At 39.9% G+C, this 23054-nt stretch overlaps 1 protein-coding gene across 2 annotated transcripts in view; it reads right to left on the bottom strand.

The window, feature by feature from the left end:
- The window catches only part of FAM131A (family with sequence similarity 131 member A), a 129216-nt gene that overhangs the window by 21298 nt on the left and 84864 nt on the right, over positions 1 to 23054 (bottom strand). The window contains exon 3 of one of the 2 annotated variants that reach the window (XM_075861907.1): positions 13354 to 13434. The exons of the other annotated variant lie outside the window; for it this stretch is intronic. Within the exon in view, the coding sequence (XP_075718022.1) occupies positions 13354 to 13434 (81 nt within the window). The remainder of the gene's footprint in view (positions 1 to 13353; positions 13435 to 23054) is intronic. 2 annotated transcript variants of the gene reach the window in all.

The following is a 23054-nucleotide window of genomic DNA, read 5'->3' as shown; positions in this document are numbered from 1 at the left end:
TATGAATATGAACCATAATGGTAACAGAATGTTTATCAGACGACGCACTATATGTGTGCCATTGCCACTAGTGGGCATTTTTAGAAAATCAGTTAAATAGACAAAAAGGTTACAGGGAAATAAGGGAAGGTTAAGATTGAAGGTCAAAACAACGGAACCCTGTCACAACGGTGACAAATGGAAACCTTTAGCAACGTTTCCGTCACAATTGAGATCAATGGGGAGGGAAACGGAAGCTAAGGTTTAAGTTTGCCTTTCCGTTGAGGGGTTAACCCGACGGAAACCTCAGACGGAATCCCTCAATGGAAGGGCAACGCTGATGTGAACAAACCCTAACTTAAACACTTTTATGTCTCAAGATTGGAGCACTACTTCTAAAGTTCAGCTTACTCGCTTCAAAATGTATACAATTCCCTAAAACAAAATACTTTTGATGCTACAAATGGTTTGTAAACGCTGTCTAAGTAAGGGCCTGTTCACATCAGCGTTGTCTTTCCGTTGAGGAGTTCTGGAGCTTTCCGTCGGGGGAACCCCTCAACAGAAAGGCAAAAGGAAACCATAGCTTCTGTTTTCACCGCCATTGATTGGTGACGGATACTTTGCTAATGGTTTCTGTCAACGTTGTGAGAGGGTTCCGTTTTTTTTGATGGAATCAAAAGCGCAGTCGACTAGAAAATTATCCGTCACCATTGAGATCAATGGTGATGCAAACGGAAGCTATGGTTTCTGTTTGCCATTCCGTTGATGGGTTTCCCCGAAGGAACCCGTCAACGGAAAGACAACGCTGATGTGAACAGGCCTTAATAGGTACGTGTAGCAACTCTTTTCTTCAAAAAACTAAAACATTAGTTGTAGATGCCAACACATGAAGGAAAATTAAATAGATGGCTTTGCATTGGAATGTTTTAACCTTACACATTGGGCATGATCCAGGATATCTTGAAAAAAAAGGTCTATGTTAGAAGTAAGGTTGCAATACATTTTTAGATAGCTGTCGGTCAAACGCTCATCCTGCTGACAGCTATTCCTCCCGAATGCCCCATACGCACGCACGCTCGGTTCGGCCAAGCATGCATGTGTTCTCAGGAAGGAAGCTGCTGCCAGACTCATCTGGCAATGGCGTATCTAATAAACAACAAAAAGATCAGGCATGATGAAATTCAACATGCCCGATACTTCTCTCTTCTGACATCTGCCGTCGGGGCAGAGTGGGAACGCTACACATTAGGCTCAGTCCACATCTCGTTTTGTGCACACGTTTGTGGTATACGATGACGTATACGTTTTTAAAGTTACAAAAACGTATGCATTTGTAAGACGCTTACGTTTTTTGTAGTATAAGTTGTATACGTATTTATACGTTTGTGTCCGTTCTTACTTATAAAAACGTATACTTTTTTTGTTCTTTAGCTAAGTCAAGATTTACCATATATGGTGACAAAAACGTATACATTTTACGTATACAAACGTAGGGCTTAAGATTGCATACGTCACGAATACGTCACCATTGACTTCAATACAAATAAAAATGTATACGTTTTGGAAAAAAAACGTAAGCACACAAAACGTATGCACAAACTGTATCTGTCCTGACCATAGAAATCAATGTGCACGCTGTGGTACAAGTTTTGACACTGTTTTTTCATGTCAAAACTTGCACTTCAGACATACAGTGAAAACGAGATGTGAACTTAGCCTTAGATGGTTGGCCATTCCTGCCGAAATCGCCGGGTTCGGCTGGCATACATCTAAGTGCCTAAAAAATTACAAGGCTGTTTTCAAGGGAAAACAGCCTCTGATCTCAAGGCATGTTTGAAGCTGAAAATGAAGCTTTTTTTTTTTTTAATTTAGAGCTTTATTTAGCCATTTTTTGAGGTTTTTTTAGCCATTTTTTTAGGCTTTTTTTGTAGTGTCAAAGGAAAATCAGCTCCAAAAATGCCCCAAGAAGTGACATGCTACTTCTTTTTACGAGGTGTTTTTTTTTAATTCAGCAGCGTAAAAATGTCTCACGTGTACAGTACAGTGTATTTCCCATTGACATCAATTGGAAACTGTTTGCAGACTTATTTCAAGTGTATTTTGGAGCGTAATACGAGGCTTTTCCGCTCCAAAATAAGCCTGAAGAAAAAGCTGTGTGAACATACTCGAAGGGCTTGTCCACAAGTAAGGGAATTGCTGCAGAAATTCAGTTGAATGTAGCAGATATTCCGCTGCGGTAAAAAACGCACCATTTGCTGCATTTTTTACTGCAGAAAATGGTGTGTATTTTGCTGCGTATTTCTAAGTGCTAGGAAATGGTGATATCTTCTCTGAAAAATGCAGAAATTCAGTTGACTTTCCGCAGAAGGAATTGGCATGCTGCAGTACGAAAAATACGCACTGCAGGTCAATTTCTGGTCTGAATTTTTACGCAGCGTGTGAATAAGATTTGTTAAATCTCAACCACTTTGCGGCTACAGTATTCTGCTGCATATTTTCCGTCCACAATTCCGGATGGAATTACGCAGCAATTCCGCTATGTGTGGACGAGCACTTATACTAAAAGTGTTCATTTCATCATCAAGTGCAGATCTAGTAAAACCGTGTCTGCTTAAACTCTTCCCGTACTGCGCCGCAACTGTACGTCCTGGAGAGGGCTTGCTTCCCGCACCAGGATGTACAGTTGCGGAGCGGTTCCCGGCGCACACTGTCTTAACGGACAGTGTCCGGGAACTGGGAGGTCAGCCGTCCCCGACAGCTGACACTCCAGTCTTGCCAGTCAGCGGACCATCGGCGCTAATTTCGGCAATTAACCCCATAAATGCGGCGACCGATTGTGATCGCCGCATTTAAGGGGTTTAAAGCACATCGGCAGCCCCCAAAAAGTGATTGTGGGGGCTGCCGATGCTTGTCGTGGCAATCGGAGGCCAGACAATGGCCTCCGGGTTGCCATGTACGGAAGCCTCAGAGGAGCAGCCTCCGGCCGGTCCTCCGAAGCTTCCCGTCAGTGTGACTGTCACAGCACAATGACAGTTAGGGTATGTGCACACGGTAGCAGGCTTTTACGTCTGAAAAGACAGACTGTTTTCAGGAGAAAACAGCTGCCTCGTTTCAGTCGTAAATGCTCCTCCTCGCATTTTGCGAGGCTTCTCTGACAGCCGTAAATTTTGAGCTGCTCTTCATTGAGTTCAATGAAGAACGGCTCAAATTACGTCTGAAAGAAGTGTCCTGCACTTCTTTTGAAGAGGCTGTATTTTTACGCGTCGTCGTTTGACAGCTGTCAAACGACAACGCGTAAATGACAGGTTGTCTGCACAGTACGTCGGCAAACCCATTCAAATGAATGGGCATATGTTTGCCGACGTATTGTAGCCCTATTTTCAGACGTAAAACGAGGCATAATACGCCTCTTTTACGTCTGAAAATAGGTTGTGTGAACCCAGCCTTAGAGTACATTACACTACGTGTGTAGTGTAATGTACTCTAGCAGCGATCAGATCTGCAAGTCTAAATGTCCCCTAGTAGGACAAGTAAAAAAAGTAAAAAAACTGTAATAAAAATGTCTTTAAAAAAGTGTAAAAACAAAAGTTATACGTTATAAAAAATTCATTTTTTCCTATAATAAGACTTTCATTATAGGAAAAAAATGAACACGTTAAAAAAAGTACACATATCTGGTTCGTAACAACCCCAACTATAAAACTATAATGTTATTTTTCCTGCACGATGAGCACCCCCAAAAAAAAAAATCAATAAAAAACTATACTAGAATCGCTATTTTTTGGTCACCACCCCTCCCAAAATAGAGAATACAAAATGATCAAAAAGTCGCATGTACCCGAAAATAGTACCGATAAAAACTACAACCCGTCCCGCAAAAAACAAGCCCTTACACAGCTTTTTTGACAAAAAAATCTTAAAGTTATGGCTCTCAGAATATGGTGACACAGAAAATGAATTATTTTATAAAAAAAGTGATTTTATTGCGCAAACGCTGCAAAACATAAAGAAACTATATTCATATGGTATCGCCGTAATCGTACCGACCCGCAGAATAAAGTAAAATTGTCATTTATAGCGCACGGTGAACGCCGCAAAAAAATAAACTAAAAAACATTGTCAGAATTGCTTGTTTTTGGTCACCCGGCTTGCAAAAAAATGAAGTAAAAACTGAAGAAACAAAAAAATCGCATATTCCCCAAAATGGTACCAATGAAAACGACAGATTGTCCGGCAACAAATAAGCCCTCACACCGCTCCAGTGGAAAAAAAAAACCATAAAGAAGTTCTGGCTCTCAGAATAGGACGATGCAAAATGTGCAGAGTGTTCAAAAAGCATATAAGATCGGGCGCCATTTATCAGTGCGTCACCGGCCACATATCTATGAATTATTATTTATTTACTGCATTATTATACCCTCTTATTATGTCCTGATGTACTCCGCACAGATTACATATGCCCCCACATTATAAACTGAAACACCAGTAAAAGCCCAAACAGAATATCTACCAAGCAAAATCTGCGCTCCAAAAGCAAAATGGTGCTCCCTCCCTTCTGACCCCCTGCAGCGTACCCAAACAGCAGTTTGCACCCACATATATGGCATCGCCATTCCCGGGAGAACCCGCTTAACGTTTTATGAGTTATTTGTCTTCAGTGGCACAAACTGGACACAACATATTATGCACTAAAATGGCATATCAGTGGAAAATTGCAATATTCACTTTCAACCATCCGCTGTGCATTAAACCATTTGCGTACCATGACTTAATTACACGTCATGGTGCGGGGTTTGATGTATGGAGCGGGCTCACGTGCTGAGCCCGCTCCATACGCTGTGCGTGTCAGCTGTGTATTACAGCTGACACCCGGGACTAACGGACAGGAACAGCGATCGTGTGGTTACAGAAGCCTGTAAAAATGACAATATACTGCAATACATTAGTATTGCAGTATATTGTACCAGTGATCCAATGATCGCTGGTTCAAGTCCCCTAAGTGGACTAATAAAATATGTAGAAGAATTAAAGTTTTTAGTAGTGAGAAAGAAAAAATGTAAAGTTAAAAAAAACAACTTTTCCCATTTGTCTTCTAAAGTAATGTAAAAAAAAGAAACAAAATTGGTATCGCTACGTCCGTAAAAGGCCGAACTACTACAATATACCATTATTTAACTCGTACGGTGAACAACGTAAAAAACTTATATAATTTAAACCGCCAAAATTGCTGTTTGTTTTGTCACCTTAGGTCTAAAAAACAATGGAATACAACTTTTTGGTCACTTTTTATGTACCAAAAAATGGTACCAATAAAAACTACAGCTCGTCCCGCAAAAAATAAGACCTCCCACCGCTCAATCAACCGAAAAATAAAAAAGTTACGGCTCTCAGAATGTGGTGAAACAAAACAATTTTTATTTTAACAATCACATTTTTCTTTGTAAGAGTAGCAAAATATAAAAAAAACAATATAAATTTGGTATCATCGTAATTGTAATGAGCCGCAGAATAAAGTAAAGTTTTCGTTTTTACCGCAGGGCGAAAGCTGCAAAAACAAAACCCCCCAAAAATGGAATCAGATTTTTTTCCAATTTCAGCCTGCAAATTATTTTTTTTCCGTTTCCCAGTACATTTTATGGTACTTTAAATGGTGTCAATAGAAACTACAACTCCTCCCGCAACAAATAAGCCCTCACAACACTCTACTGACGGAAAATGAAAAAAGTTATGGTTCTTGGAAGGCGGAGAGTGAAAAAATAAAATCAGAAAGCAAAAAAAAATGGATCAGTCCCGAAAGGGTTAATTCATTTCTAATGAAAAAATGTATGACCACATGTGGGGTATTGCCTTACACGGGAAAAATTGTTTTACAAAAATTGTTGTTTTTTTTTCTCCTTTATCCCATGTGAAAATGAGAAAATTCAACATTTTAGTGGAAAAAATGGTGATATTCATTTTCGTGGCCTAATTCTAATAAATTCTGCAAAAAACCTGTGGGGTCTAAATGTTAACTATACCCCTAGAAAAATTCCTTGAGGCGTGTTTCCAAAATAGGGGTCACTTTTGGGGGGTTTCCACTGTTTTGGTCCCTCCAGGGCGTTGCAAACGTGACATGGCACTGAAAAAAATCCAGAAAAATCCATGCTTCAAAATCCAAATGGCGCTCCTTCCCTTCTAAGCGCTGCCATGATTCCAATTAGCAGTTTATGACCACATATGGGGTATTGCAGTAATCAGGAGAAAATGCTTTACAAATGTTGTGGTTCTTTTTTTCCTTTATTCCTTGTAAAAATTAAAAATGTCTATGTTTTCCCAGAAAAAAAGTAGATTTTCATTTTCACGGTCTAATTTCACTAAGTTCTGCAAAAAACCTGTGTGGTCAAAATGCTAACTAAACCCCTAGATAAATTCCTTCAGAGGTGTAGTTTCCAAGATGGGATCACTTTTGGGTGTTTCCACTGTTTTGGTCCTTCCTGGGCATTGCAAACATGACATGGCACCGAAAACCATTCCAGCAAAATTTGTGCTCCAAAATCCAAATGGCGCTCCTTCCCTTCTGAGCCCTGCTGTGGGTCCAATCAGCAGTTTATTACCACATGTGGGGGTATTGCTGTAATCGGGAGACATTGCTTTACAAATGTTGGGGTGCATTTTCTTCGTTATTCCTTGTAAATATTAATTTCTATGTTTCAGAAAAAAAAGTAGATTTAAATTTTTACAGACTAATTCCAATATATTGAGCGAAAAACCTGTGTGGTCAAAGTGCTAACTATACCCCTAGATAAATTCCTTGAGGCCCTAAATCCACTAGGTGCTTCTTTGCTTCTGAGGCCGGTGTTTCAGTCCATTAGCGCACTAGGACCACATGTGGGATATTTCTAAAAACTGCAGAATCTGGGCAATAAAATGTTGAGTTGCATTTCTCTGGTAAAACCTTCTGTGTTACAAAAGATTTTTATTAGAAATGAATTTCGGCAAAAAAAATAAAATTTGTAAATTTCACCTCTACTTTGCTTTAATTCCTGTGAAATGCCTAAAGGGTTAAAACACTTTGTGCATGCTGATTCGAATACCTTGAGGTGTGCAGTTTTCAAAATTGGGTGATTTATGGGGATTTTATAATATATAAGGCCCTCAAAGCCACTTCAGAACTGAACTGGTCCCTGAAAAAATGGCCTTTTGAAATTTTCTTCAAAATGAGAAATTGCTGCTAAAGTTCTAAGCCTTGTAACGTCCTAGAAAAATAAAAGTACACTCAAAAAACTATGCAAACATAAAGTAGACATATGGGAAATGTTAATTAGTAACTATTTTGTGTGGTATTACCATCTGTTTTACAGGCAGATATGTTTAAATTTAGAAAAATGAAAATTTTTGCACATTTTCTACAAATTTTGGTGTTTTTCAGAAATAAATACAAAATTTATCGACCACATTTTTTTCACTAACATAAAGTATAACATGTCACGAGAAAACAATCTCAGAATCGCTTGGATAGGTAAAAGCATTCCGAAGTTATTACCACATAAAGTAACACGTCAGATTTGAAAAAATCGGCTGTGTCCTGAAGGCCAAAACAGGCTGTGTCCTGAAGGGGTTAATATCTTATGATATTTAACAATTGTTGGTACCATCCAAAAACCTAGTCAAAAATCTAATATCATGGAAACTATATACAACTGATGTGTAGCTGATGATGGTCCAAGATAAGACTTATTTAGTCAGTAACTTAAAGTGCACATCCCAATAAACATAAATTGCTTAATACTGAAGTTAATGAATACAGTGCCTCCGATTCAGGAAATTCTGGAAGTTGTCGTTTCCCATCAGCTGGATTGGCGAAGGTTGTTGACCCCTGCTCTAGGGAAATGACAGCCATCTAGAAATAGCGCCCACCCTCCAACCTTTAGGCCCACCATTACTTTCAGAATTGCATCCACTAATGTAATGTGGGTATAATCTGTCGCAGTTCATAAAGGTTGCAGTTATTTGTAACCGCAGGTACAGCAGTCCGCAAATACCCTGAAATCAGAGAACTACAAGTAGAAGCAGTTGTTAACAAAAAAAAAAAGTTTTTGTTTATTGGTTGTTGTTTTTTTTACATTACCAGCTCCTGTAAGCTTTGATACAATGGATAAACCTTAGCCCTGTCTGGGCAGAACTTCACCTGAGAGTGGATTAATGCATTTAATCACTTTTCAGATGGCATTTAGGAGTCTAGCCGCCTGTGCCCATCAGCTGTTGCTAGGTGGCTTTTCTTTCCCTAGAGAAAATGTAGTTTGCAGATCATAGATTCCCGCTAACTCTATTTTGACAAGTTCAGCTGTTCCAGTTCAAATATTTCAACTGTTAGTGTTGACTTGCTGTGTTTGCATTGTCTACTGCCCCAGATTTTGTGCTAAAAGAAAAGTAGGGTTTCACGCTTATGTTTAGTGTATGATGTGCAAGCATTGTTATAAGTTATAGTAACGTTTCCCTGCATAAATAGCTTATTTTTAATGTCACGTATTCCTAAGTATTATTAATTTGAATTACCGCAAACTACACACTCTTCAAAAATGGTAGTAGGAGTATTTTGCTGTAAAATATTTACTGCTATGGATGGAGTTTTAATTGATTTCCCATCCTAAAGTTCTACTTATCTAGGATGCTGTGCATACGAAATCTGTTTGGTTCTTTACTCCCTAAGGCCTCATGCACACGGCCGTGCCCGTATTCACGGCCCGCGATTGCGGGTACGGCCGGCCGCCAGCTGCATTCTCGTTCAAAGTATGGTAGCACGGCCCGTAAAAAACTAAAAGTAGGACATGCTCCATAATTCCCGGCATGGTTCTACGGCACGGACACCTATCCGAAGCGGTACGGAAAGGTGTCTGCGGCCAATAGAACCGGGTGGGTCCGTAATTGCGGACCATATTACGGTCTACAATTACGGAGATTTTTTACGATCGTGAGCATGAGGCCTAAGAGTCCATTCAGATGTTGCGGTTGGGGGGCGGTTCAAACCACATTAAAAAAAATGAATCCGAAAAATGCGTGCGTTTTTACTGTGATTTGGTGTGCTTTTATTACCGCTTTGAAAAACACACCAAATTGCAGTAAAAATACATGCAGTTCTCAGATGCAGTTTTTTAATGCGGTTTTACCCGCACATCCACCACAACTTCTGACCCTTAGCGTATTAAAAAAAATAATATATATATATATATAATAATAATCTGTCTCCCTAGCCTATAGCAAGAGTGTGAAAAAGGCAGTATCACATCTCACTCTGCTCTCTATCTTAGAGTTATGGGCTAAGCAGAGTCCAGGATTATGTGGTGGACTTCATGGTGATAGCAAAGCCTATACTTTGTCAGAAGAGGTTGATCGGAGATCAAAGCTCTGCATTCCCAACCTCTAAGTGAACGAGACAACTAAAGCTGATCGAAAATCTCCAAGAGACCGGCATCAATCACTCCAACCAAAAGAGTTTGCCCTGACAGTTTAAGCAGAATTTGGCTTGAATTAGATATGTTACTTATGTGGCATTAATAACAGAATATCCCACAATAATTAACACATAAAACAATTCTTGTAAGGTAGTAAAACGTAATAGGTGGGTCTTCCGCAAACTGCTTAAACAGCATCTGCCACCACCTTTTTGCTGCCCTCACTGAGGGCAGCATTAGGTAGTGACAGCGACACGGATTTCGGCAATTTGAGGGTAGCATATTACAGCTACAGGTCCGTACTCCATATTAACAGATCCGCTTTAAAAACACACAAGAGCAGAATTAAACATCAGGGAATGCAGTGGCAACAGACATCATAATTACAAGTGAGAATTGTTCTCACGGAGCCCCACCGATCACTATTTCCAGGTCCCCCGCTCCTCCTCACCCGCACAGCTGCAGTAAGAAGTTTGAATGAAGCAGCGGTTCAGCATGTATGCTGCCGCTAAATTCAAACATTATGGAAGTTATGGAAACAGATCAACCACCGCTCCATTTAACGGCGGAAGTGCAGGGATTTTAGCAATCAAATATTTATCACCCATCCTGTGGATAGGTGATATGTGTTCGGTGGGGAAAACTTCTTTAAACTCTTAATGCAGAATGCCATATATGTATGTCATCTGCAGGAGCTAGTTTCCATACATGTACACTACCGTTCAAAAGTTTAGGGTCACTTAGAAATGTACTTATTTTTGCAAGAAAAGCACAGTTTTTTTCAATGAAGATAACATTAAATTAATCAGAAATACACTCTATACATTGTTAATGTAGCTGCAAACGTCTGTTTTTTAATGCAATATCTACCTAGGTGTATAGAGGCCCATTTCCAGCAACCATCACTCCAGTGTTCTAATGGTACATTGTGTTTGCTAACTGTGTTAGAAGTGATAATGGATGATTAGAAAACACTTGAAAACCCTTGTGCAATTATGTTAGCACCGCTGTAAACAGTTTTGCTGTTTAGAGGAGCTATAAAATTGACCTTCCTTTGAGATAGTTGAGAATTACATTTGTGGGTTCGATTAAACTCTGAAAATGGCTAGAAAAAAAGAGAGCTTTCATGTTAAACTCGACAGTCTATTCTTGTTCTTAGAAATGAAGGCTATTCCATGCGAGAAATTGCCAAGAAACTGAAGATTTCCTACAACGGTGTGTACTACTCCCTTCAGAGGACAGCACACACAGGCTCTAACCAGAGTAGAAAGAAAAGTGGGAGGCCCCGCTACACAACTGAGCAACAAGACAAGTACATTAGAGTCTCTAGTTTGAGAAATAGACGCCTCACAGGTCCTCAACTGGCAGCTTCATTAAATAGTACCCGCAAAACGCCAGTGTCAACGTCTACAGTGAAGAGGCGACTCCGGGATGCTGGCCTTCAAGGCAGAGTGGCAAAGGAAAAGCCATATCTGAGACTGGCTAATAAAAGGAAAAAATAAATATGGGCAAAAGCACACAGACATTGGGCAGAGGAAGATTGGAAAAAAGTGTTATGGACAGACGAATCGAAGTTTGAGGTGTTTGGATCACACAGAAGAACATTTGTGAGACGCAGAACAACAGAAAAGATGCTGGAAGAGTGCCTGATGCCATCTGTCAAGCATGGTGGAGGTAATGTGATGGTCTGGGGTTGCTTTGGTGCTGGTAAAGTGGGAGATTTGTACAAGGTAAAAGGGATTTTGAATAAGGAAGGCTATCACTCCATTTTGCAACGCCATGCCATACCCTGTGGACAGCGCTTGATTGGAGCCAATTTCATCCTACAACAGGACAATGACCCAAAGCACACCTCCAAATTATGCAAGAAATATTTAGGGAAGAAGCAGGCAGCTGGTATTCTATCTGTAATGGAGTGGCCAGCGCAGTCACCAGATCTCAACCCCATAGAGCTGTTGTGGGAGCAGCTTGACCGTATGGTACGCAAGAAGTGCCCATCAAGCCAATCCAATTTGTGGGAGGGCCTTCTGGAAGCATGGGGTGAAATTTCTCCCGATTACCTCAGCAAATTAACAGCTAGAATGCCAAAGGTCTGCAATGCTGTAATTGCTGCAAATGGAGCATTCTTTGACGAAAGCAGAGTTTGAAGGAGAAAATTATTATTTCAAATAAAAATCATTATTTCTAACCTTGTCAATGTCTTGACTATATTTTCTAGTCATTTTGCAACTCATTTGATAAATATAAGTGTGAGTTTTCATGGAAAACACAAAATTGTCTGGGTGACCCCAAACTTTTGAACGGTAGTGTAGGTCATTCTGATAGAGCGGGTGCCAGCACAATCACCACAGCCTACTGCCGCAACGGCCGGGATCGTAGATAAATCCGATCTCGGCTGATTAACTACTGAAATGTTGCTGTCAATTGAAACGGCATTTAAGTGGTTTGACAGAGGAAGAGGGCTATGCCAGCCAGGGGCCTAACAAAGGCCTAACCTCAGATTTCTGCCACAGATTCTTGGCAAAGTCCGTGATGAATTTTTCTGACGGAAAAAACCTGTCATGGGTACATATACTTAGGCCTAAATATTTTTCAGTGTTCCTCTTTTCTTGATGTCCCAAGCATATTGAGATCCGAGCAATGCAAAGACTTTTATTTCTTAACATTTTGTACACAGTCTAAAGCACTAACTGTGTATTACAGGCTATTCTTCCCTTTGCTCCTACATACATCTTAGGATATGTTCGCACCTGCGTTGGGGTTTCCCGTTGTTCTGCTCCGTCAGAGGAGAAGAGCAAGGGAAAAACGGAAGCGACAGTTCCGTTGCAAAACGGATACCACTGGCGGCCGCTGGTTCTCATTGACTTTAATGGGTTTCATCAGCTTTCCGTCGCGGTGTCCATGGTTTTACTGGAAACAATAGCGCAGCATTCTGAGCTATTGTTTCCGGTAATCTCGGCCGGTTCTGCGACGGAAGCCCCTAACGGAGCCTCCAACGCAGATGTGAAGGAAAATCTTATAGAAACTCAAACACAAAACAATACCAGACATATAGAAATCAATGTACTGTGTACTTTGAGCGTCCAAACTGCAAAAACTACTGTTGTTATGAGGTACCAGTACATGTTCATCATTTCATGGCTTCAAAGATAAACAAGTCTCCTCGTTCCTCTTGGTTATAAAACTTCTATTCTATGCTACTCTCCTACCTTATCAAAGCAACAAGCACACAAAAAAAAAATCACCATATAAATCATCATTGTTGGTGTTCTCATAGTTATCCGTCACATTTTTATTCTTATAATGCACATCTAAAACGTTTCCTTGTTGGTAGTTCATTAAATTTATATTTCTACATGTATTGTGATATCAGTGCATGTTTTCTTTCCAGTGTTATTTCAATAAGTAAACACAGATGGTTACATTTCATTAGAAGAAATAACTTTATATACCTGTACATAAATTTAATCATTGTATGGGAAGGCTTTTAAGGAACAGTTCAATGAAACACATCAAAGTAAATAATATTTGATTTGTGCTATATATATATATATATATATATATATATATATATATATACACACATATATATATATATAAATATAAATATATACATACACACACACACACACACACACACACACACACATATAGCCACTGTAATCATAGATTGAATGAAGCCCATTTTGTTTACTTAATGCAGAATGTATTGATTGTTTTGCTGCACATTAATAAAACAAAATTGAACATAATAACCCTTCATGATTTGATAATAGAATATAACCATATCTGAATATAATGTGAAACCTATAGCTCAGCCACTTCTAGAGTAGTACTAAAAAGAATGAGGAACAAAGAAAATAATCTCAGCGCTGCGATGGTGTGGGACAAAAGACAATGGCACCAACATATAAATACTGATCATGGAACCCAGTGCACATACCACTACCCCAGGATTGCCCAAACTTTTGGCTGTTCCTCTGGTCTGCTGCAGATCTTCCCAACTCAACACACACGCGTTGCTCTGTTAAGGAGAGAGAGGAATGCATACAGTGCTCTGAAATTTGCCAGGAAGACAGAAAGGCAATTCATGCTATGCAAAAAAGGGGGAGCACAACATGCTCTGCACTTTTCCATCACATACAGTTTTATAACAGGTGGTGCTCAATCCGATCTCCCCCTCCTTCCACCTACTCATTGAGATCCAACATCAACAAGGTGAATTTCTATGGAAACCTCAGCATGGAGAGAATCTCCCAGGATACAAAGAGAACACGTCAGGTGGGGGAGAGAGAGAGAGAGAAAAATAAATAAGGGGGGAGATAAAGCAAAGAGAAGAGGAGGTTGAAAGAGCAGGGAAATGTTCCAGTTCCCAAATCAACAAGCACATTCTACTGTATACGTTAATTTATACGAGAGCCCAAACAGATAAAAAGTAGGCAACAAGCAAAAATAAACAGCATTCATGGGCAACCTGCCTTGTTCAAGAATGATTAATTTAATAATCCCCATAATGCACGCCAGAAAGTGATCACCAAAAGTCACAGTAGAGGGAACAGATGTGTGAGTTATTCTTGAATTTGCAGCTTATTATTATCATCTTTTAAATTGACATCACATTTTTTATTGTGTGATAAGCCTAACACAAGGCAGTGTACCACAATCTATCACTTCTTAAGATATCTGCATGCAAAATAAAAGATGAATTAAAATCTCCCGGAGCCACATTAAAAAACAATAAGTCAGTTATTTACTACTCTCAGTATAGATTCCATGTCCACACATAAAGTGAAATCTGTGTTTGAAAACAATTTTTATTGTTTCATTAAGAAAAAACACTTTGACAGGCATAGATAGCGTTATACCAAAAAAGCTGAAGTAATCTTGTAAACAAATACACCATTAATATACATTATTAAAACATGTTACATAACAAATACAACAGAGAGCAAACATATGTACATCTGCTACCTGGACCTGCTGTTGTAGTCAGAATGATATTATATCAGCTCCGCACGTACAGCATCCATCGGAACATGCCACGTTTTTTTGTTGTTGTCGGATTCATACAGTAAAGGCTTCAAGCACTTACATGGGTGCCCTATTATAACTCAGTACAACACAGAGCCGTAACACGGCCATGTGCATGAGGCCTTAGGCTCAATTTCGTTTGACCACATGTTTGACAAGTACGTTTAATTAAAAGTATACAATCGTATACTGTAACGTATTCATAGATTTCTATGGCTCAAAGAGTGTCTATTCGTCATACGCTCAACAGATTTAGGCTACGTTCACATCTGCGTCGGTCCTTTTTTTCTTTTCTCAATGAAAGGCAATGGATATACAGATTTAAATCGTAAAACATACATTTTTCACAGTACACATATGGATTTGTCTCAAGAAAAAATATTCTCTTCTTCTTAAAAAAAACCAAAACCCATATATATATATATACATACATACATAGAAACCATAGAGCAAAGTAACGGCACCAGGACTTCAAGATAGATGAAAAAGGGTGGATTTATTCACCTCAAGTGAGCAGCAACGTTTAAGTTCTGTGACGAACCATTCTCAAGTTTGAGAAGCGTTCTGTGACGAACCAAAACGTTGCTGCCCACTTGAGGTGAATGAATCCACACTTTTTCATCTATCTTGAAGTCCTGGTGCCGTTACTTTGCTCTATGGTTTCTGTGTATTCAAGTTGGGGAAGTGATTCATCCTCTGGTAAATGTGCAAATGGTCTAACATATAGTTTTTTGGAGTGCTGTTTTCATCTACAATTGGACAGTATATATACACATATATATATATATATATATATATACATACATACATACACACACATATACACACAAAAACACATGCACGGACATAGAAATATCAGATCCGTTAAACTAAACCTCAAAAAACAAAGTATATTGGAGAAAAAAACACTGTATATATAGCCCAAATGCGATGAGTAGTGAAGCTAATTCCCCGTTTTTCTGGGCAGCACAGGCCTCAAAGCACATACCTGTTGGTATTTGTACGGCCGTAAATCACGAATCTGTGAAACACGGACCGCTTCAACGTACCAAATGAATAGAAAGGACGAGGCTGATCCACGAAAAACGGACAGGAGTAGGACCTGTTTTTCGCAGTACAGCTGCACGGAACCGTTAAAATATCGTAAGTGTGCATGGCCCCATAGAAATGAATGGGTCAGTGTGGTCAGGGTCAATGTGCTATCCGTTAAAAAAAATTGATAGAACACTGAAGCATTTCACTGGTGTGCTTGAGGCCTAAAACTGCTATAATCCCCAGAAAATGTAGTTGTGTGCAAAAAAGTGTTTCATCCGTTGGCGCATAGACACCTACATGCACGGCACAGTATGCAGCCATTACCGCATTCCGCTGTGCATGTACGTGAAGGAGATCGTGCGGGCAAAGAAGCCGCGATCGCCGCGGGAGGCCGGCTGTGACAGATGCTAGGGGGGGCAAACTCAACAATTGACCATGGCCCCATCCACTAAGGGTCCCTGCCCTCTCTAGCAGCTATAGCGGCTGCTACGGGACCCGAGTTGCCCAGCCCATAACATTTGGGCCGGATGGCGAAAAAAAAGGAAAGTGAAGACTCTAATCAGAGAAGACATCACCTGTAAGTCACCGCATATAAATGTGCTGTAACCACATATGGTCTGCAGAGTTCCTGTGTATAACTGCCATTTACCACTATATGGTGGTAATATTATATGGTTTGCAGAGCTCCTGTGTACCACTATATGGTCACTACATGGTGGTAATATTGGTCTTTGTATAGTGGTAATTATTCAGTAACCGTATGGGGGTATTATTCACTCACTATGTGGTTATGATTTGGGGGTATTAGTCACAGTTTGGGGTATTATTCAGTCACTATGTGGTTATGGTGTGGCGGTATTATTCAGTAACAGTATGGGGGCATTATTCAGTCACTATGTGGTTATGGTGTGGCGGTATTATTCAGTAAAAGTACGGGGGTATTATTCAGTCACTATGTGGTTATGATTTGGGGGTATTATTCAGGAACAGTACAGGGGTATTATTCAGTCACTATGTGGTTATCGTGTGGCGGTATTATTCAGTAACAGTATGGGGGTATTATTCAGTCAGTATGTGGTTATGGTGTAGCGGTATTATTCAGGAACAGTACGGGGCTATTATTCAGTCACTGTGGTTATGGTGTGGCGGTATTATTCAGTAACAGTATGGAGTATTATTCAGTCACTATGTGGTTATGGTGTGGCGGTATTATTCAGTAACAGTATGGAGTATTATTCAGTCACTATGTGGTTATGGTGTGGTGGTATTATTCAGTAACAGTATAGGGTATTATTTATTCAGTCACTATGTGGTTATGGTGTGGCGATATTATTCAGTAACAGTACGGGGGTATTATTCAATCACTATGTGGTTATGGTTTGGGGGGTATTAGCCACAGTATGGGGTATTATTCAGTCACTTTGTGGTTATTGTGTGGCGATATTATTCAGTAACAGTATGCGGGTATTATTCAGTCACTATGTGGTTATGATGTGGGGGTATTATTCAGTCACTATGTGGTTATGGTGTGGCGGTATTATTCAGTAACAGTATGGGGGTATTATTCAGTCACTATGTGGTTATGATGTGGGGGTATTATTCAGTCACTATGTGGTTATGGTGTGGCGGTATTATTCAGTAACAGTATGGGGGTATTATTCATTCACTATGAGGTTATGGTGTGGCAGTATTATTCAGTAATAGTATGGGGGTATTATTCAGCCACTATGTGGTTATGATGTGGGGGTATTATTCAGTAACATTATGAGGGTGTTATTCAGTCACTATGTGGTTATGGTTTGGGGGGTATTAGCTACAGTATGGGGTATTATTCAGTCACTTTGTGGTTATTGTGTGTCTATATTATTCAGTAACAGTATGGAGGTATTATTCAGTCACTATGTGGTTATGATGTGGGGGTATTATTCAGTCAATATGTGGTTATGGTGTGGCAGTGTTATTCAGTAACATTATGGGGGTATTATTCAGTCACTATGTGGTTATGATGTGGGGGTTTTATTCAGTCACTATGTGGTTATGGTGTGGCAGTATTATTCAGTAACACTATGGGGGTATTATTCAGTCACTATGTGGTTATGATGTGGGGGTTTTATTCAGTAACAGTATGGGGGTATTATTCATTCACTATGTAGTTATGGTGTGGCAGTATTATTCAGTAATAGTATGGGGGCATTATTCAGTCACTATGTGGTTATGATGTGGGGGTATTATTCAGTAAAATTATGAGGGTGTTATTCAGTCACTATATGGTTATGGTGTGGAGGCATTCAGTAACAGTATGGGGTATCATTCAGTCACTATGTGGTTATGGTGCGGCGGTATTATTCAGTAACAGTGTGGGGGTATTATTCAGTCACTATGTGGTTATGGTGTTGAGGTATTATTTGGACCTTATATTGCCTTATAATAGTGAGATGTGCTCAGTAACAGTATGCAGGTAATATTTAATCTGGTATAGTGGTATGATTTAATAACTGTATATGTATATAGACAATTTTTTTGTGAGAGGTAAGACATATGCTTTGCGGCTTGCAACACTCCTGGACACGCTAGAAATCAGCAATGCAGTTCTCTGCCCACCGCCTTCTGAACTGACTGCATTATTGATACAGTAATTCAGAATTTGGGGCCCCACTTTTAACTTTGCCCAGGGGCCACACTTTTTCTGAAACCAGCCTTGCCCCTCCACCCCTCCCTTACAGAGACACTGAACCAAGAAGTAAAACTTTTCATCCTGTTCCCCAACTTGAAATGAGTGCTGCTCCTTGGATTTTGCACCTACAGATTAGCGAATGCATGGATTCCGGGCAGTGTCCCGGTAAGAACTGTATCATGCGATCTCAGGACAGAAAGGCGCGATGCAGTGACGTCTTCGCACCTGTCTGCGCCGAGCCACTCATAGAGCAGAGAGAACGGAGATAGGCATGTATTTATTTTATTATTAGGCACTATGGGGCATTATACTGTATGGTGGCAGCTAAGCGGTGATTATACTATATGGGGGAAGGAAGCTATTGGGGCATTATACTTTATGGGGGCAGCTAAGGCAGCATTATACTGTATGGGGGCAGCTATAGGGGCATTATACTGTATGGGGGAATTCATGTGGGCATTATACTGGAGGCAGCGAAGGTTGCATTATACTGTATAGTGGCAGATAAAGGGGTATTATTCTGTATGGGGCAGCTGTGGGGGCATTATTCTGTATGGGGTAGCATTGGGGCATTATACTGTAAGGGGCAGCTATGGGCGCATTATGCTGTATGGGGCAGCTATGGGGCTTTATACTGTATGGGGGGCATCTGTGTAGGCATTATACTGTAAGGGCAGCTATGGGAGCATTATAGTGTGTGGGGCAGCTATGGGACATTATACTGTATGGGGGAATTTGTGTGGCCATTATACTGTATAGGGACATCTGTGTGAGCATTATACTGTATAGGGACATCTGTGTGAGCATTACACTGTATGGGGACATCTGTGCGAGCATTATACTGTATGGGTGAATCTATGGGAGCATTATACTGTATGGAGGCAGCAATAGGGTCATTAGACTGTGTGGGGGCCGATATTTGGCATTATACTGTGTGGGGGGGGTTTTATCTGGATATTATGCTGCGTGGAGGCACTATAGGAGAATGATACTGTGTGGGCTAAACCACGTGTGTATGAGCGTGTATTGGACGGGCTTAAAACGGAAAAAAATTGCTGCGCTGTGCTAAGCGCACCATATCAGATTTCCCTCTTTGCGATACTTGAAGGTTTGGAGGTATGGTGAATGCATTTTATTGCATTAATGCAATACTGAATTGCCCTGATATATTTCTATGGGAGAGTTTACTAGGCATTCTCTGTGACCTCTGCAGAAGTCATTGTGCAGGAAGAGATGTGAGATGCTGTGTCCATCACCTATTGTCAATAGTGGATTCTGGGTAATCTATATAGAGGCGTTTTATATTTCATTGTAATCCTGCCTGTGATGATAATGAGAGGACTGATGAGAAGTGATCTCTACAGAACAGGAAGCAAGAGTCTATTGTGTGACAAAAGTGAAAACTGCAAGACTTTAGGATAATTGTACAAAACATCACTAAAAACTCTTAGGGTATGTGCACACACACTAATTACGTCCGTAATTGATGGACGTATTTCGGCCGCAAGTCCCGGACTGAAGACAGTGCAGGGAGCCGGGCTCCTAGCATCATACTTATGTACGATGCTAGGAGTCCCTGCCTCTCCGTGGAACTACTGTCCCGTACTGAAAACATGATTACAGTACGTGACAGTTGTCCTGCAGCGAGGCAGGGACTCCTAGCATCGTACATAAGTATGATGCTAGGAGCCCGGCTCCCTGCACTGTGTTCAGTCCGGGACTTGCGGCCGAAATACGTCCGTCAATTACGGACGTAATTAGTGTGTGTGCACATACCCTTACATTTTTTTTAACATAAAAACTTGACTTAAACTATAGGTCATTTTCTGATTACACATTCTCTGTAACACAATGATAGGTGGTCTTGATGCTGTTGCGGTGTAAGGCTCAAGTCCTGCTGAGGGGTTACCAGTAGCACAAGTTGGTTAGCACCAACCTCAGACTAGGGCTACATGTCAGTGCTAAAGAGTAGGACAAAAGGATATGTCCGCCTTCGGGAACCGTTTTAAAGTTTATATATAGAATTTATCTACATAAAAGTTGGGAAACATTGTAAATAAATGTATTACTTAACTTGTGAGTTACAGCTTTCATTTTGATCCAGAGCTGCATTCACAATTCTACAAACTTCAGACCTTAAATCTCCCAGCATTCTTTGCTGGTTCAATGTCTTTTCAGAGCTTCTTCTGGTGATTTACATTCTGGAAAGTACCCTATAATACAACAGGCAGTGTGCGGTAATCTGATGTAGAAAAAACTAACTGTACCACTGCATAACAGCGGCATCTGTCAGTCATAGGCTATAATGGCATCCGTTTAACAGACACATTATGAAAATGTGTCATGAAAGTTCAGGATGAGTCCGTTAAACAGATCCAGGGGCGGATTATAATAAGGGCAATCTGGGCAAGTGCCCGAGGCTGGAAGGGGGCCTAGTTCGCCCCGGTTCTCCCGTACCGGCGGTTAAAATTACAGCCTGTTCAGAGAACCGGACTGATGTGGGACCTCTCACCCAATTGTATTCACATCCTTAGGATGCGGATACAATTGCTTACATTAGCGCTAGAGAGAAAGGGAACTATCCGTTCCCTTCCTCCCATTCGGCGCTTTACTAATGACACAGTCATCGCGATGATGTCATCACGACGACTGCGCCGTTATGATGGATGACGCCGTCTGGTCTCTGACCACTCCTGCGGTGCTGGAGGAAGACACGGGAACGGGGACAGGTGAGAATGTTTTGATTTTTTCTCGGCAGCGTTGGGGGCAATAGCTATAGGGGGCATTATCTACAGTGGGCAATTTAACTGGCACAATCTACAGGGGACATTATCTAGATTGGGCATTGTAACTGGCGCTATCTACAGGGGGCATTGTGACTGGCGCTATCTACAGGGGACATTATCTACAGTGGGCATTGTAACTGGCGCTAGCTACAGGGGGCATTGTGACTGGCGCTATCTACAGGGGGCATTATCTACAGAGGGCATTGTAACTGGCACTATCTACAGGGGACATTATCTACAGTGGGCATTGTAACTGGCGCTATCTACAGGGGGCAATGTTAGTGTGTGGTGTTTTACTTTACAGTGTTTGACACAATTTCATTGGCACAGTGTATAGTGCTATTATATTCAGGAGTACAGTGTATAATACTATTATATTCAGGAGTACAGTGTATAGTACTATTATATTCAGGGGCACAGTGTATAGTACTATTATATTCAGGAGTACAGTGTATAGTACTATTATATTCAGGGACACAGTATATAGTACTATTATATTCAGGGGCGCAGTGTATAGTACTATTATATTCAGGAATACAGTGTATAGTACTATTATATTCAGGAGTACAGTGTATAGCACTATTATATTCAGGAATACAGTGTATAGTACTATTATATTCAGGAGCACAGTGTATAATACGATTATATTCAGGAATACAGTGTATAGTACTATTATATTCAGGAGCACAGTATATAGTACTATTATATTCAGGAGCACAGTGTATAGTACTATTATATTCAGGAGTACAGTGTAGAGTACTATTATATTCAGGATCACAGTGTATAGTACTATTATATTCAGGAGCAGTGTATAGTACTATTATATTCAGGAGTACAGTGTATAGTACTATTATATTCAGGAGTGCAGTGTATAGTACTATTATATTCATGAGCACAGTGTAGAGTACCATTATATTCAGGAGCAGTGTATAGTACTATTATATTCATGAGCACAGTGTAGAGTACCATTATATTCAGGAGCAGTGTATAGTACTATTAAATTCAGGAGTACAGTGTATAGTACTATTATATTCAGGAGTACAGTGTATAATACTATTATATTCAGGAGTACAGTGTATAGTACTATTATATTCAGGAGTACAGTGTATAGTACTATTATATTCAGGAGTACAGTGTATAGTACTATTATATTCAGGGGCACAGTGTATAGTACTATTATATTCAGGAGTACAGTGTATAGTGGTATTATATTCAGGAGTACAGTGTATGATACTATTATATTCAGGAGTACAGTGTTTAGTACTATTATATTCAGGAGTACAGTGTATAGTACTATTATATTCAGGAGTACAGTGTATAGTACTATTATATTCAGGAGTACAGTGTTTAGTACTATTATATTCAGGAGTACAGTGTATAGTACTATTATATTCAGGAGTACAGTGTATAATACTATTATATTCAGGAGTACAGTGTATAGTACTATTATATTCAGGGGCACAGTGTATAGTACTATTATATTCAGGAATACAGTGTATAGTACTATTATATTCAGGAATACAGTGTATAGTACTATTATATACAGGAGCACAGAGTATAGTAATATTATATTCAGGGGCACAGTGTATAGTACTATTATATTCAGGGGCGCAGTGTATAGTACTATTATATTCAGGAATACAGTGTATAGTACTATTATATTCAGGAGTACAGTGTATAGCACTATTATATTCAGGAGTGCAGTGTATAGTACTATTATATTCATGAGCACAGTGTAGAGTACTATTATATTCAAGAGCAGTGTATAGTACTATTATATTCAGGAGTACAGTGTATAGTACTATTATATTCAGGAGTATAGTGTATAGTACTATTATATTCAGGGGCGCAGTGTAGAGTACTATTATATTCAGGAATACAGTGTATAGTACTATTATATTCAGGATCACAGTGTATAGTACTATTATATTCAGGAGCAGTGTATAGTACTATTATATTCAGGAATACAGTGTATAGTACTATTATATTCAGGAGCAGTGTAGAGTACTATTATATTCAGGAATACAGTGTATAGTACTATTATATTCAGGATCACAGTGTATAGTACTATTATATTCAGGAGCAGTGTATAGTACTACCGTGTTTCCCCGATAGTAA

This window comes from Rhinoderma darwinii, chromosome 4 (genome assembly GCF_050947455.1).
Source record: "Rhinoderma darwinii isolate aRhiDar2 chromosome 4, aRhiDar2.hap1, whole genome shotgun sequence".
NCBI lineage: Eukaryota > Metazoa > Chordata > Amphibia > Anura > Rhinodermatidae > Rhinoderma > Rhinoderma darwinii.
This window is presented reverse-complemented; position numbering and strand designations above follow the sequence as displayed.